The sequence below is a fragment of the Gallus gallus genome, chromosome 2 (genome assembly GCF_016699485.2).
Source record: "Gallus gallus isolate bGalGal1 chromosome 2, bGalGal1.mat.broiler.GRCg7b, whole genome shotgun sequence".
In the NCBI taxonomy this organism is placed as follows: domain Eukaryota; kingdom Metazoa; phylum Chordata; class Aves; order Galliformes; family Phasianidae; genus Gallus; species Gallus gallus.
Window position 1 is genome coordinate 55,804,287 of NC_052533.1, and position 13,797 is coordinate 55,818,083.

Here is a 13,797-nt window from a genome sequence, read left to right on the forward strand (position 1 = left end):
TGTGGGGCTGGAAGCTGCTGACTTTTGATTGTAGCCCACTCAGTGGCTCTCCAAGTGCTCACGTTCCTCTCCTCTTCTTTCGCCAGGACATGACCAGTATCAGCAACTTCCGTATGCTCAGATAGCCTCAGAAAATGGCATCTCTGCAGACGCGGCGCAGCTTTGCGTGGAAAGGACCGTGTGCCTTTTCAGCGCCTGCATAGAGAAGAGGCGGAACGTTGCTTTCATTTGGAGAGACGTTGGCATGCTGCTGATTGAAGGAAAACGGGTCCAAATGAAATTCTATGAGGACTTCCTGGAGAAGCTCAACGGGACTGCTGGCATGTTGCAGGCTCTTCTTGGGGTAGGTTTTGCATTTTCCCAGCACTACCTCTGATTCTTCTGAAATGCCTTCCGGGGACTAGGGGACTGCTTTCTCCTGGCCTGCCATGCTTCTTCAGCCACCTGGGCTCCTGGTGGTCTGCAGGAAAGCAGGCTCTGTAGAGCTCTTCCCTTACACGAGGGGGCGCGGCTCTGTGCCAGGATATGCAACCTCAAAAGGCCTTGCTTTTTGTCAAGAGACCAGAGGAGCGGTGAGCGTCACTGCTCAGTCCCAACTCAGAGCATGGAGCAGAGACACAGGCACAGCAAGGCTTGCTGAGGCCCGAACCCCTCCCTTTGGCAGCTTGCATTGTGTTGGGCTAAGACAGATTGGAGCTGCCAGCCATTCCCATTGTCCCCATCTCCCATTGTCTGTCTCCGTTCTGATTGCAGATGCCAGAAATGAGCAAATCGGTCATCTCACGCAATGACTGCGTAGCTTCCCAAACAACTTCCGGACGTGTTACTGTCTTTCCAATGTGAGTATGCTTGCTCCTGCCACACGCGCCTGAGCGAGACAGCAGCTTTTCAGCTGCCCATGGTACTCGCTACGGTACTTAGCAGTGCTTAGAGGCCCGGTTTGCAGGGAACTCCCTGCTCACTCCAGTTCAGTTGGATTGCATTTGGAGAAGCGTGGCATAGCAAAGTCACGTTTCACATCCGTGCCAGTGTCAAAACTGGGGGGGCACTTAGGCCAGTCTTCCTTCTGGTTTTCCCAGTGCTTCTTCCATCCTGCAAATGAGAGTGCATTCTGCTTAGGTCCCAAGGGCTAGAGGAGGAACAGATTCTTGTGCAAATGGGAGCCTGAGTGTGGCAGGCTTCTGCCAGGGCTCTGTCTTGTACCATTGCTGCTGTGCAGTGACATCCACAAGTGGCGGGGGTGGTGGGCATGGAGTTGAGCCTCAAGAGCTGCAAAGATATTAATCTGCAAGAAACTTGGAAGGCAAGAAAAGAATGGAAAGGGCTGTTGGGTTGTTGGGTGGCAAGCGACCGGTCTGTTCTGCGTGAGCATTCTGAGTGAGAGTATTTCCTCCTGTGAACCAGCCAGAGGGGTTGGCTGGGAGCAAAACTGCTCTCACAGCAAGGGCAGAAAAAACACTGGCACGTACTGACAGGGCCTCACCTGCCCCTCCAGACGCTGGAGGTCTTGTATGGTTCTCCACAATGAGCTGCTCTGGGAAACAATGGCCTTCCAGTGTCTCTGTGGTCTGTCTCTGTCACTCCGTTATTGGGTCAAACTGCAAGGGAAGGTGTTGCCCTTCCTTCAGCCTGCTTCTTCCTCTTTCAGGTACGAGCACAAGTGCATAATTAAAATGACTGAAACACCAAAGGTGGACCTGAAGTACCACGTGAAGACCAGACACGAGCAAGGCTGGGCAAGACCTGGTGACAGTGGCACGAAAGGTAAGGGCACCTGTGAGTTGCCAGCAGGGGCCTCTTTGTTTTCCTTCCTCCTCATCTGGAGACGATTAGAACTGACATGACCACAGAGCGCCTGGAAGAGCATGAGACACTTTGGGTGACTCTTTGTACCCACTGTGGGAAAGCCTGAGTGATCCATTGCAGAACAAGTTCTCAGGGCAGCCCTCCATCACAAGTGGCCACTGGGATCATCTCAGCAGAGGACACTTTCCCCGCAGCCTCCGCTCGGCAGCCTGTCCTGCCAGCCCTGGAAATCACTACCCTTGCTTCCCTTTGTCTTCTCAGATGTCTCAAAAGCACTTCCTCTGCTGTCAGCACGCCCCAGTAGCAAAGCTGTGTGGGTGGGACATGCATCAAGAGATGCAAGAGCCAGCTCCTCTGCTGCTAAACGATTCTCCTCTCTGGAATGGCTCTTTGAGACCATCGGCATCTGCCAGGGCATCCCCCATTTCAGCACACACAGGGGATGAAGGCATCAATGTAGCATTCCCCAGGGAACAACGCTGCCCCATAGCCATGAAGAAACGGGCCAAAACCTTGTCAGAAATGCAACTTTTCTCAAGTTCTCTCCCTTCCTCTTTCTAGGGGACCTTTGTGAGACGCGCCTCCTTCATCGAGCAGCGCTTTCTCCAATAAGATTACCGGCATTGACTGTAATGCCAGGGAGAGACCAGAAAGCCGAGGAGAAAGAGCCTCGCACCAGGTGAGACTCCTGGCAAAAGAAACGCGGGTGATGCCATGCTCTTGCCTCTGTGGGAGTGAAGTTTATCTGGAGGGTATCCGGAGACTGTATGAACTCATCCTACCACATTGCGATTCCTTGCTCACGACAAATGTCCCATAGCATCACTTCTTAGCTGGGTAACTAATGGCAAAAGCTCCTTGCAAGAGCGCAGAGTCTTTCTTGCTTCCCTTCAGATGGAAGCAAACCGGACCTTTCTGTTTGCCAAGCCCAGTGCGCAAAGTGACAAGAAACATCCCGAGAAGGGATGAGGGTGTTCCTTTCCTAGGAGCGTTTGAATAGTTTTGAGTGTGTTTCTGGGTTGCTGTCAGCACCGCAGGCTGTTCCCAGGTCTCCGAGGGAAGTGGTAGAGACCAGATCAGTCATGTGGGGGCTCTTGCAGACTCTTTTTTGCTGAGGAAGCTGCTGAAGCACTTTTAAGCATGCAATGCAAGCCCAGCACCTCCTGCCCTCCTGTCAACTCTCCCCACCTGTCTCTGCAGGCAGCTACCAGCCGTCCCGGGGAGACCCTTGCAGGATAAAGAAGAGCAAGGGAAAGTCATTCCTCTGGTGACTCCCAGGATGGTGGACTTCATTGCTGCAGCGGTGGAGGCAAATAGAAGGGTACGTGACACAGACTGCTGCAGTGCCTCTGTCTTACTGAACTGTAGAAAAGCATCACTGATTCTCACAGCGTTCCTTACTGCGCGTTCACATAACACCTTGCTTGAAGAGAAATGAGTTGGGGTGGCATTTGAGAATAAGCAGTTCGCTTCCATTTGCCTCCCGAAAGCCACCCCAAGAGCTAACTGGGGGATGCTCCTGATGGCTTGTGTAGAACTCCCAGCTGCCAGACTGCATTTAGCCCAGTGTTTATTTATTTTCCTGGCTCTTACAGAAGGGCTCTTCAGTCGAGTCCGCAGGAGCCTGGCAGCAAACCAGAAAGGTGGAAGACAAAGGGAGAAATGGAGTGCAGGAAGGGAAACCCCTCAGCCTCCACAGAGACTAACGCTGCCTGCTGTTGCATACAGATTGCCGCCGAGAAAAAATGCGCAAAGACCAGGAAGGGAAAGGAGCAGAAGGGGAAGACAGTGAGGAAGGAGAAGGAGGAGAAGGGGAAGACGGTGAGGAAGGAGAAGGAGGAGAAGGGGAAGAAGGTGAAGGAGAAGGAGGACAAGATGAGAAAAGAGGAGAAGGTGAAGCAGGAGAAGGTGAAGGAGGAGAAAGGGAAGAAGGTGAAGGAGGACAAGATGAGGAAAGAGGAGAAGGTGAAGCAGGAGAAGAAGGTGAAGTTTGTGCAGCAAGAGAAGGTGAAGGTCGTGAAACAGGAGATGAAGGTGAAGAACGTGAAGCAGGAGAAGGTGAGGAAGGTGAAGCAGGAGGAGAAGAGTAGATTTTCAAAACATGCCCAGAAGTTCTTGGCTGAAGAGGAAAAAAAGAACAAAATGCTGAAGAAACAGAAAAAGAAGCAAGCCAAGCAGCAAGAGTTGGAAGCAGAGAAGACGGAAGCCCAGCCAGAAGAAGTGGAGATGCCAGTGGCTCAGGTACTTTGCATCCCCGCAAGAAAGCAGCAGCACCTTCCCATCCAGGGGAGCTGAGGTTGTAAGGTACCTCTAGCACCTGGACCAGAGTAGCGCTGTTGGTGCAGCACAGCTGGATGGCTGACTGCTGCCTTTTGAGAGCAAGAGGACCCAACAGGGAGCGGTAACAAAGCCCTGGTCACGCTGGGACATGGCCCCAAGAGCATGCTGAGGTTTCTCTCCTGATTGCTTTCCCGTCCCACTGCAGTCCCAACTGGAGTGGTCTTGCAGGGAGCTGCATGCTGGGAAGCAGCACCCCAAGGCTGAGTGTCTCTTCCTGTACAGGAATCCTCTGCCTTTGAGGAAGAATATTCCAGCTCTCTGTCTGAGAGCGAGACAGAGCAGTCCAGCTCCGGCTCCAGCTCCAGCCACAGCCTGATCAAGAGGATGATGGGGGAGCAGGAAGAGGCCGAGGAGGAGCCACCCAGAGTCTCCTGGGACAGCGCTCATTTCCCAAAACGGTAAGCATACACCAATCCCAACCAGGGCCAGGGGCAGTAGGGTGGTGGTGAGCCACCTGTGCCGTGGATCAAGGAAGCCAGCCTCCGAGTCATGGTGCCGCACACAACACCCTCAGAGAGAACTCTGAGGCCATGGGTGTGACCATGGTTAGGGCCCGATGCCATGAGCCTCTCTGGAGCCCAAAGCAGCCCACGTGTGGAAGTCATCCTGCATCAAAGTGGCTGTGGGGCCAAATGGGGCCGTGTGTGGAATAGGCTGGGTGAGGGAAGAGGCAGGGGTGTCACAGCTGAAGAGTGAGACAGGTTTTGTCCTTGTTGTTGCAGGAGGCTTACTCCAGTGACAGAAGAGACCCTGCGGGAGGTGGTGAAGTGCATTGTGGAGCAAGTGGCCCGTGAGCAGCAGGGACAGAGAGATGCAGAGAAGGATCTGCAGGGCCGGCTCCAGAGGTAAAGCTCTCCGCACAGGCAGTTTGCTCTCCCACACTGCCCTTCTCCCACCCCCTGCAGCACCAGGGCAAAAGAAGGGCTTTTCCTGGAAGCGGGCTCTCAGCACAGCCACCTCCTGCAGTCGCAGCAGGCACCAAGCTTGGGAGCCCCAGCAAGAGAGCGGTCTCCCTGTGCTCACACCCCCTCCCACTGTGTGCCTACAGCGAGCTCGCAGTGCTGCGGTGGAGTCAGTGGAGTCGGTCAGCAAGAGAAACACCCAGCATCTTTTCTCTGTCAGGACCTCAGTATAGACCTGCACCCCCTCCTGGGCCAAGGCCGGGCAAGGCAGCACGGGTAGGTGGTGTGGGCTCCTGTAAGCACCATGTCATAGCTAGCCATAGCAAGCCACGGGAAGACCCTCTTGGGCCTGTGGGATGGAGAGCAGCTGGCCGCGGAACTGGAGACCTCTGCACAGACAACCCTGCCAGCCAGCTATGTGCTCAGGCCAAAGTCTAAGCCCTCGCCTGACTCAGTGCCTGGTCAATCAGCCCCACAGCAGGCTACCCCAGATTGGGACTGGCCACAAGGGCTGCAATTACATTACAGGGACCATGAGCCTGCTCTCTCTAGCCACACACGAGCAGAGCCACTCTCTTATACTGCAGAGACTTGCAGTGTTGTGCCGCTTGTCTCTGCATTCACAGAACTACAGAGCTTCACGCTGAACTCCTTAGGCCTGGAGAGTAGTTCCCGCGCACGTCAACAAGGAGCACGAGAGATCTGCCAGCACTGAGACTCCCGAGACAGACATCCAGCAAGTGTCACCCTCAATGAGGACCCTCAATGAGGACCCTCAATGAGGACCCTCAATGAGGACCACCGTTCACTTCTGGCGACGTTAACGGTGACACTCTGAAAGGCGCGTCGCCACTTTCCCTGTCACCCTTTCCCTATACCCAATAAAACCCCATTACCCAAACACCATGGGTCTTGGTCACTGTGAAACACACGCTTTACTGTGGGTGCCTGGCAAAGCCAGGTGCTCCCCTTCCTAGAGTTCCTAGGCCTGCACTGGCAGGGCTACTCAGAGCTGCATGGGTGCCACAATGTGCTGTGAGGGTGGTAAAATCCAAGGCAGGAACCTTGCGTGAGGAGATGGGGAGGGAAGCCCAGTCCCTGCTCCATCTCGGAGTGGGAATCTTCTCTAGCGTCATGAGTGTGCCTATATCATCTGCACACTGACAGCTTTGCCAACAGCTTCTTTGCCTGGGTTGAAGGTGGCCCCTTCCACAGCCTGCCCCTTGACATTGCTGGCAGATCCATGGCTGAAGCAGGGAATGTCTGTGCTCAAAAGGTGAGATGCTCACGCAGTGGGGCTTTCTGAGCCCAGGCTTAACAGCTGAACAGCTGTAAGTCAGTTCTGAGACAACATCTTGTCAATTCAGTTTGGGCTGCTTTTTCCCGTCTTCTGTGTGTTTTCCAGTAAGTCACAGAAAAATCTGATCTTTCTCTTGCTATTGACGTAATTTAAAACGTGCTTTTAATATCTGTCTCCCACAGTACAGGCCACCTGCAACTCTAGTTGAGCTTTGGCCACATGAATACTCTTCCCGCAGAGGTGAACAGCGTATCTGTAGTTCACTCCTGTCACCTGACCTTACTTCCGTTTGCTAGACACTGATTTTCCACCTCATCTCTAGAAGATCAAGCCAAGCCCATCCTGTGCTCGCTTGCATGACTTCTGACATATTGCAATTGCCAGTTCCCGTCCTTTTCAAAAAGAGATGGTGCTTGAAAAGGGACCAGCACTCATTAATGGAACCCTGTAGAAATCATTCATGAAGACATCAAAGTATTCAAACAAAACAGTTTTAGCTGTTCCACTTCATTGTTTTGATTTTGTAAATGCCAGTACAGAGTAAGCTGAGTGAGTTGACAGCCTTGCAGTATACTGACAAAAAGAGCTGTGCTGGAACAAAGCTGCTCTCTCTTTGTTTTTTTTTTTTGTTTTTTTGTTTTGTTTTGTTTTTAAACAGTGGTCCTGTATGAAATTGTGCCTCCTCACAAGTCAGAGATTTAGCACTGTCGTCTGGTGCAAATCACTGGGGAAACACTTCACTTGGAATGGGTTGACAGTTGAGAACAGACAGCATATTTGCTATTGCTTCTTCTGCCATCATGTGGGTGGCTTGAACTGTTGCAGTTCCAATATGTGGGGTTATTATGACGTTATTTAATTTCAATAAAGGGTGATTTCTGCAAGAAACAGCAAGGACAAGGTATTACACCCGCAAGAAGCAGTAAGAACAGAATGGATATCACACATGAAATGAATTCTTCTGCTAGTTGCTGAGAACATAACCTCAGGAAACAGCAACGGCATTGATAGAAAGGGGCCACGTACACAGGATTGGCAGAAAATGTTGGTAAATTTGCTTACTCGTTTCTCCATCCTCTCTGCTAGCCTTGTTGCCTTGCTTGGCAGTCATGTTGACTTGAAAATGTGGCAAGGGAGAATAGATGGTCATCAAGTTAGGATTGTGCAAGATAAGATGAGGTTACGCTCTTGAACAGTGAGAGACTCCCCATAGAGATCAAAGTAATAAGTACACTTTTGCTCAGCATTTTACAAGTTTCAGACTAAGAGAATGAAAAGCAAGTTATTCTACCTTGGCAGAGGCTCAGGGTATGTCACATCCAGAGCAGCAGCCTTAATAGTCTTATTCTGGAGAGCTTCCACCAATGCATCTTGATCAATAACTGCACCTGCAATGGAATGGTATCTTTCTATCACAAGTCAGTGAATACGTTTTCGCCTGGGAGCGGGGAAAGGTCAAGGACCCAGGGGAAAGAAATTCAAGCACCTACATCTTGTTTGAAAGTAGAATGTCTTTCTAGTAACCATCAACCAAGCAAAACAAACAGAGACTATTTAGTAGTCTTCACCACAGAGCCATTACCACTTCCGGGAGATATGCCTACCTCGGCTGATGTTTATAAGAGTGGCTGTGGGTTTCATCAGCCCCAGCTCCTTTTTCCCAATCAGTTTTTCAGTCTGAGGCGTCAGGTTCACAACCAGCATAACAAAGTCAGATTGCTGCAGCAAGTCTTCCATCTCACTGTAGCAGGCACCAACGGCCTGCTCCTCCTCCTGGCTCCTGAAGGAAAAACACACAGCCCATTTGACACAACTATTTGGAACTGTTTTTAACAATTAGTCAACTAACCAACCCATCCATCCATCCTAAGCGTCATCTTAAACAGTGCAGATATTAAGAAGTTTGAGGCCAGGATAAAGGAATAGACGTTGCTAAGTACCAGGGAATCATAGAATCATAGAATGGCCTGGGTTGAAAAGGACCACAATGATCATCGAGTTTCAACCCCCCTGCTATATGCAGGGTTGCCAGCCACTAGACCAGGCTGCCCAGAGCCACGTTCAGCCTGGCCTTGAATGCCTCCAGGGATGGGGCATCCACAACCTCCTCGGGCAGCCTGTTCCAGTGCTTTACCACCCTCTGTGTGAGTCAAAGTGGTGGAAGGGAGGAGAGAAGGAAGTGGTTTAGAGAGGGCAAGAGGATAGAGGAGTGGCAGGACCCTGGAAGAGTGATGTAAATGTAATTGCAAAACACACAGGTGGTATTATGTATAGGAGGATGGGTATGCAGAAGGTCTCCTGTTCTTCTCTCCTGCTGATGTATCTGTACAGTCCCTGTCAATTATCTTTGCCAGACTTGCAAGTTAGAACTTGCTTTGGAAAGGGAAGAAAGGGGAAGCAAAGGGAGCGATAAAACAAAGTGAGGATCTTTGCCATCAAGATGATGAGTGAACCGGCTGGGCTGAAGGAAGGAGTGACAGCCCGGATGACAAGGGACGTTGCCCGAAGCCTGAGAGAAGATTCTGGCAGGACGGAGTCTGGCTTGCTTGGCCTACATCTTCAGAAGAGTTAGCGTCACCCTTCCTCCAAACCTGCTGATAGCTGAGAAGGGAGCCACAAGTACAGGGAGGTGAAGGGGAGCTGATTCCCAAGGGGAGAAGCAGGGAACCAAGGTGAGCAGTGGTGGCACACTGGCGGTGATCCTCATGTTGCTTACAACTGTTGCCAGTGCCTAGGAAGAATGGGGACACACCCCAGAGCGGTGGTTTCCATTTCTGCCCCGGACCAGTTCCACACAGTAAACAAACATTTTTACCTGCGGTTCCTGTTGTGGTACAGGATCTTCATTTCAAAGGCTCTGGCTCTCTGAGCCACTTTATACCCGATTCTGCCCATCCCAATGATCCCAAGAGTCGCCCTGGTCACTTCAACTCCCAGCCAGTCAGCAGCAAAATAGTTCGTGTCTGGAGAAACTGCTATCTGGGAGCCTGAATGTAAAAACATGCTAAACAGGTACAAATTGATGACAAATTCAGGTCAAAATAGAGAGGAAAAGCAGAAGTTTTTAGAAAGCCTTGGACAGCGTAACAGTCAGGACTGGAAGCACAGACACAGAAGAGGTTCTTGATGGTGATATTCTGCTGAGAGGAATGACCACCTTAGGGAAATAACGCTTTTGTGTCTGCAGTATTTTCTTTGAAGTTCGAAAGCTTCTTCTGTAGCATTTACCACCTCACAAACACTTGCCTTCACTTTATTTATTTTATTTTATTTTATTTTGCCGGGAGTAAATTTCACCATCTGTCTCCTGGATCTCAACCCAATCCTGTCATAACCCTTGAAGGGGGTGAAGTTATGCTGCAGATTCTAGCTTGGCCAGCGATCTCAGTAAGCCTTTATAATGTTGGACTTGAACCTAATAAAATATCGTCAAGAAAGTCCAACCTGTACTGCCATACCTCCAGCATCTGCCTCTGACACGGTGGGCCAACGTAATAAATCAGGAGGCATTACGTTTGGAGCAGCACTGAAATGCTCTCATAATTTCTGCTCTAGCAATGGAGACTAATTAACCTTTAACCAATGGAGGAAAATTAATTGAGGGAGCTTGAAAGTATATAGAAACAGGGATTGTAATGAAAGAAATTGGGAAGAACAGCAGCAGTGGCACTAGAGCAGGACATGGAAGAGCCCAGGATGAGTTTTGCCCCCCGTGGACTGCATGCATTGCACACACAGCTGGGTAAAGATGTTTGTTTTCTGGTAGATAGGGCTGGCTCTCACTCCAAGCCGCATCAAGAGTTACTACCCATAGGTGATTTTTGTAACAGTAGTAGGAGCTACTGATCAACGGGAAAAAGCTTAATAATTAAATAAAAAACGGAGCTAAGGGTAAAGCAAGAAACAGTGGGAGTAAGCGACTATAGCTGTACATACTTTCTGTAAGTATTTTGTTTTGTAGAGAGATCTAACGTAGTGGTTTGTTCTATTTTGTGAGCATGTGTTCCACCTGGGCTCTGTATCATGCACTGGCCATGCAGATGTAGAGCACAAGCTGAAAAAACCCTGCAGACCCTGTCAAGATTAAAAGCAGGAGAAAATCTGTGATGGGTGAGAAAGGCAAAGTGCACTTTGAAGCAGGGGACGCCCTGCTGGCACTGCCTATTGCATCCACCGCTGGGGTGTTCCCTATCCTTTCAGTGGTTCGCCGTCCCTCGGGTCAAAAAGTAGTAACACATTAGCTCAGAAAGTTTTCATTTCCTTCTTATGGAATTGTCTAACAGAGATGCCTGTGTGAGTGTGTATGTATCGACTCAAAAAATTGTGACTTATGTAACTTTTTCCTTACGTTTAGTGTGTTATCAGTCGAGGCTTTAATTGAGTTCTGATGATTGTGTTATTAATATAATTAGTGCTATTATTTTATAGTGTGGTAATAGTTTGCTAATAAACAAAAAAGGGGGAGTGCGGGTATGACCTCTCAGGAAAGAATAGCTAAAGCACGTTATGTTCTTAATTTTCTAAATCGATGGACAGCAGAGGGCCCTCCACTTTACAGGTACTTTGGTCAAACTGCTTTAACTCCTGTCAAGGGAAAAGCACAGGTTGTGGTAAAAAAATCTGAATTCTAATCAATGGGAAGGGCCCTAATCGTTGATAACAGGGGGCCGACGCTATGCTTGTGTCTTAAGAGGAACAGGTCCGAGATGGGTACCAGCACGATGGGTGCGGCCAGCCATCTCAGCGCTGGCCATAATGTGATCACTGCACTTCCAGCAGTGGTTTGGGCATTCCCCATGTTGGAAATAGCCGAATAATTTTGTCAGGACGGTATCTCTGATAAAGCAGATTTTATTCGCGATTGCAATGGCGGGCGTCCCACAAGCAGGAGAGCGCGCTTATGGGCACGGATATGACAGCTTTTGTACCTTGTTTCCCCCCACCCCCCCGCCTCCCGCCTTGCCTCCCCTTTCCCCACTGGCTGGGTACTGTGTGTTATCTGTTGTCAGTCAATAGCAGTCCTGTTGTCTCCAAGATGTCTCAGTACCCTTCTCATTCGTATTGATATGGTGATTTTCTTCAGAGTCTTTGTTAGACAGAGAGTACGGAGGGGGATGCCAGATCTTCCTCAATTCCTTCTTCAGGCACTCCCTAAGGCATGTCACGAATTGTCCTTTTAATTTGTGCAGGATATTCTTGCAATGTGTGTGACATATACTTCTTTCATGCTAGCTATACATAAGTTGTTACTAGCTTATATATGTATGCTGTTAACTGATTAACTTCTCCTCTTAATTCTCTGTTACTCGGGTCCTGTCTATCCAGCACCAAAAGCTAGTCCTTTTCCAACATCAAGGGGTTTCTGATTTGTAGAGATACCTATTACGTCTAAAACGGAAGGCCCAGAAGTTTTTCAGATGTCTGGACAGACAGGAGCTTCAGTCTTTGTGCTTTTAACTTACTCCATCTACCTAATCTCTATGGATATATACATATGTATGTATATATTATTTTACTTATATACTGAGTATGCGTTGTTGGGGAAGGTTTATCTAGAGGATGAGCAATGAAAACTATCACAGAGCCCTGATAAAGTAGAAAGAGCCCTGAAAAGAGCTATTAATTGTAATAAAGGACCCAAATGGTAGCAGAGGCCATGAAATTAACGAAATTCTTATCTTGTTCTGATGCAGAAACAACATTCAATTCCCACAACCATCAAGTCACGCTTGGTTTGTCAAGCCGCCTCACCAAGAAATCATAAGAACTGGAATCATTAGGAATTGGTTAACATGGACTATTGTTTGTATTCTAAATAACGCATCGTTTATTCAGCATGTTAATCCTAGTTTAGCTACTTTTAGAATTGTTTCTGAACCAGGCTTCTTACTCTATTAATAGAAAAAGGGGAGATGTGGGATAAAGAAGGTCGTTGTATCGCTAATGAGTGGTAAAGCTCAACAGTAACTAGGGCCAGAGGTAAACATCCACAAGGCGCCCAGCCCTCATGTAACCAGTCTTGGCTGCGCGGGAAAACTGTTGTGCTGCGGGGGTATATAAGGCTGTAAGCGCCTACAATAAAGCACTTTTGCTCTGCACCAGCGAAGGAGTCCGGAGTCCGCAGCTCTTTCGCCACACCCGCAAGGGAGCGTGATGCCCTCTTGCAACAGTGGTTTGCAGAACACAGTTACTCCTTGAGAGCTGTGTGTGTCACTGTAAGGTCTCAGATATCTGATGTCGCCCTTTCGTGTTTAATGTGGCAGAAGCATCTTATGCTCAGAATACTTCTTGTGTTTACTTTTAGCAGGATGCTTGGCAATTTAAAAAAACTCATACGTTCTTTTGTGTGCCACAGGTCCCGCAGCTGTGTTGTCTGTGTAGCAGCGTTGCATAGATGTGTGGTGTTGGCTGTGAGCTGTGCTGTCTGTGAGCCCAGCTGTCTTCAGACGATGTTGTTTTTCCTTAAATCTGCTTTCCTGGTTTGTTCATAACACCAAAGAGGCTCTCCTTGATTTATTTCCTTTTCCTTCCAAAGAAAGGTCAGTTGAATGTGGTCGGGGCCCCATTTGTAGCTGTGCCATTAACCTCTTAATCTTGCACAGAGCAAACTGCACTCAGCCACACAACCTCCCCCCCCCCACCTGTTTCACCATCTGATAAATGTCTTAAAGCTTTAAAACAACCTGGCTGGCACTGCTCTACTGTATAAGGGTGCAGAGCACCCACTCTGTTTCATGGAACCACTCCTCTGCAGACCAGGCGTGCCTGCAGGCCGGGTTTCCTCGTGCATCCTCCCACTCTTCTCATTCCAGAGTGATAAGACTATCATTCCAGACTAAGATTCCCAGAGTGCTTTGTGGTCCCTTGTTCTGGGAGGAAGATAAAAAGCAACGCTTACAGTGAGAGGATTACCTTGTCTGCCCAGGCAGCCAAGACAGCAGAACGGGTCAGAGATTTTCCCTCTCCCATTTGTTTGAGTTATTGCTCTTAATTCCTTTTATGTTGTATTATCTCACATCCCTTTACCATTTTTAGTAAATTACTTTTCTCCTTACCCTAGTTAAGCCGCTTGCACTTCTCCACCGATTTTTCCCCGCCAGGAGAAGGAGTTGAGGGGAGGCAGAAGTCCGTGTCACACGACAAACCCTGCAGAATGTCTACAGTTCTAATGTGAAACTGAAGAGTCCTCTATCTTTGAGGTCCGCTTTGGACACCACACAAGGCTTTGGGCAAGCCACTGTGTCATTACTTCCACTTCTTACCATGCATAGCTTTGCTTTGCTTATTCCCATGCAGGAGAGAAGGAAGATTCAGTTTGAGTCTGTGATACTTGGGTTATGGCGGTAACTCACGTATGTGCAAAGTGATACTTTGAATTTAAGTGAAATGGTCCTCTGGAGTGAGTTTTGTTAAATAGCATGGCTAAGACTCGAATGAGACACCAGTTTC

The 13,797-nt window shown here is 49.1% G+C and overlaps 2 protein-coding genes across 3 annotated transcripts; one reads left to right on the forward strand and one right to left on the reverse strand.

Moving 5' to 3' along the window:
- Positions 1 to 758: 758 nt before the first annotated feature.
- Positions 759 to 3,244, forward strand: LOC121113115. Of its 2 annotated transcripts, XM_040696333.1 has the most exons (4): positions 759 to 839; positions 1,649 to 1,764; positions 2,368 to 2,485; positions 3,007 to 3,244. In XM_040696333.1, the coding sequence occupies exons 1-4, from the start codon at positions 763 to 765 to the stop codon at positions 3,242 to 3,244; spliced, it is 549 nt and encodes a 182-aa protein (XP_040552267.1). In that variant the 5' UTR covers positions 759 to 762. The 2 variants fall into 2 exon arrangements, with proteins under 2 accessions (XP_040552267.1, XP_040552266.1); XM_040696332.1 differs by lacking the exon at positions 759 to 839 and having other exon boundaries at positions 1,512 to 1,764.
- A 2,720-nt stretch (positions 3,245 to 5,964) lies between these two features.
- LOC121113114 (probable 2-ketogluconate reductase) lies at positions 5,965 to 10,010 on the reverse strand. Its single transcript, XM_040696331.2, has 4 exons — positions 9,164 to 10,010; positions 7,953 to 8,128; positions 7,640 to 7,736; positions 5,965 to 7,226 (listed from the first exon to the last, which is right to left on the reverse strand). Exons 1-4 carry the CDS (start codon positions 9,349 to 9,351, stop codon positions 7,070 to 7,072), a joined length of 618 nt encoding a protein of 205 aa, XP_040552265.1. The 5' UTR covers positions 9,352 to 10,010; the 3' UTR covers positions 5,965 to 7,069.
- Between the last annotated feature and the right edge of the window lie 3,787 nt (positions 10,011 to 13,797).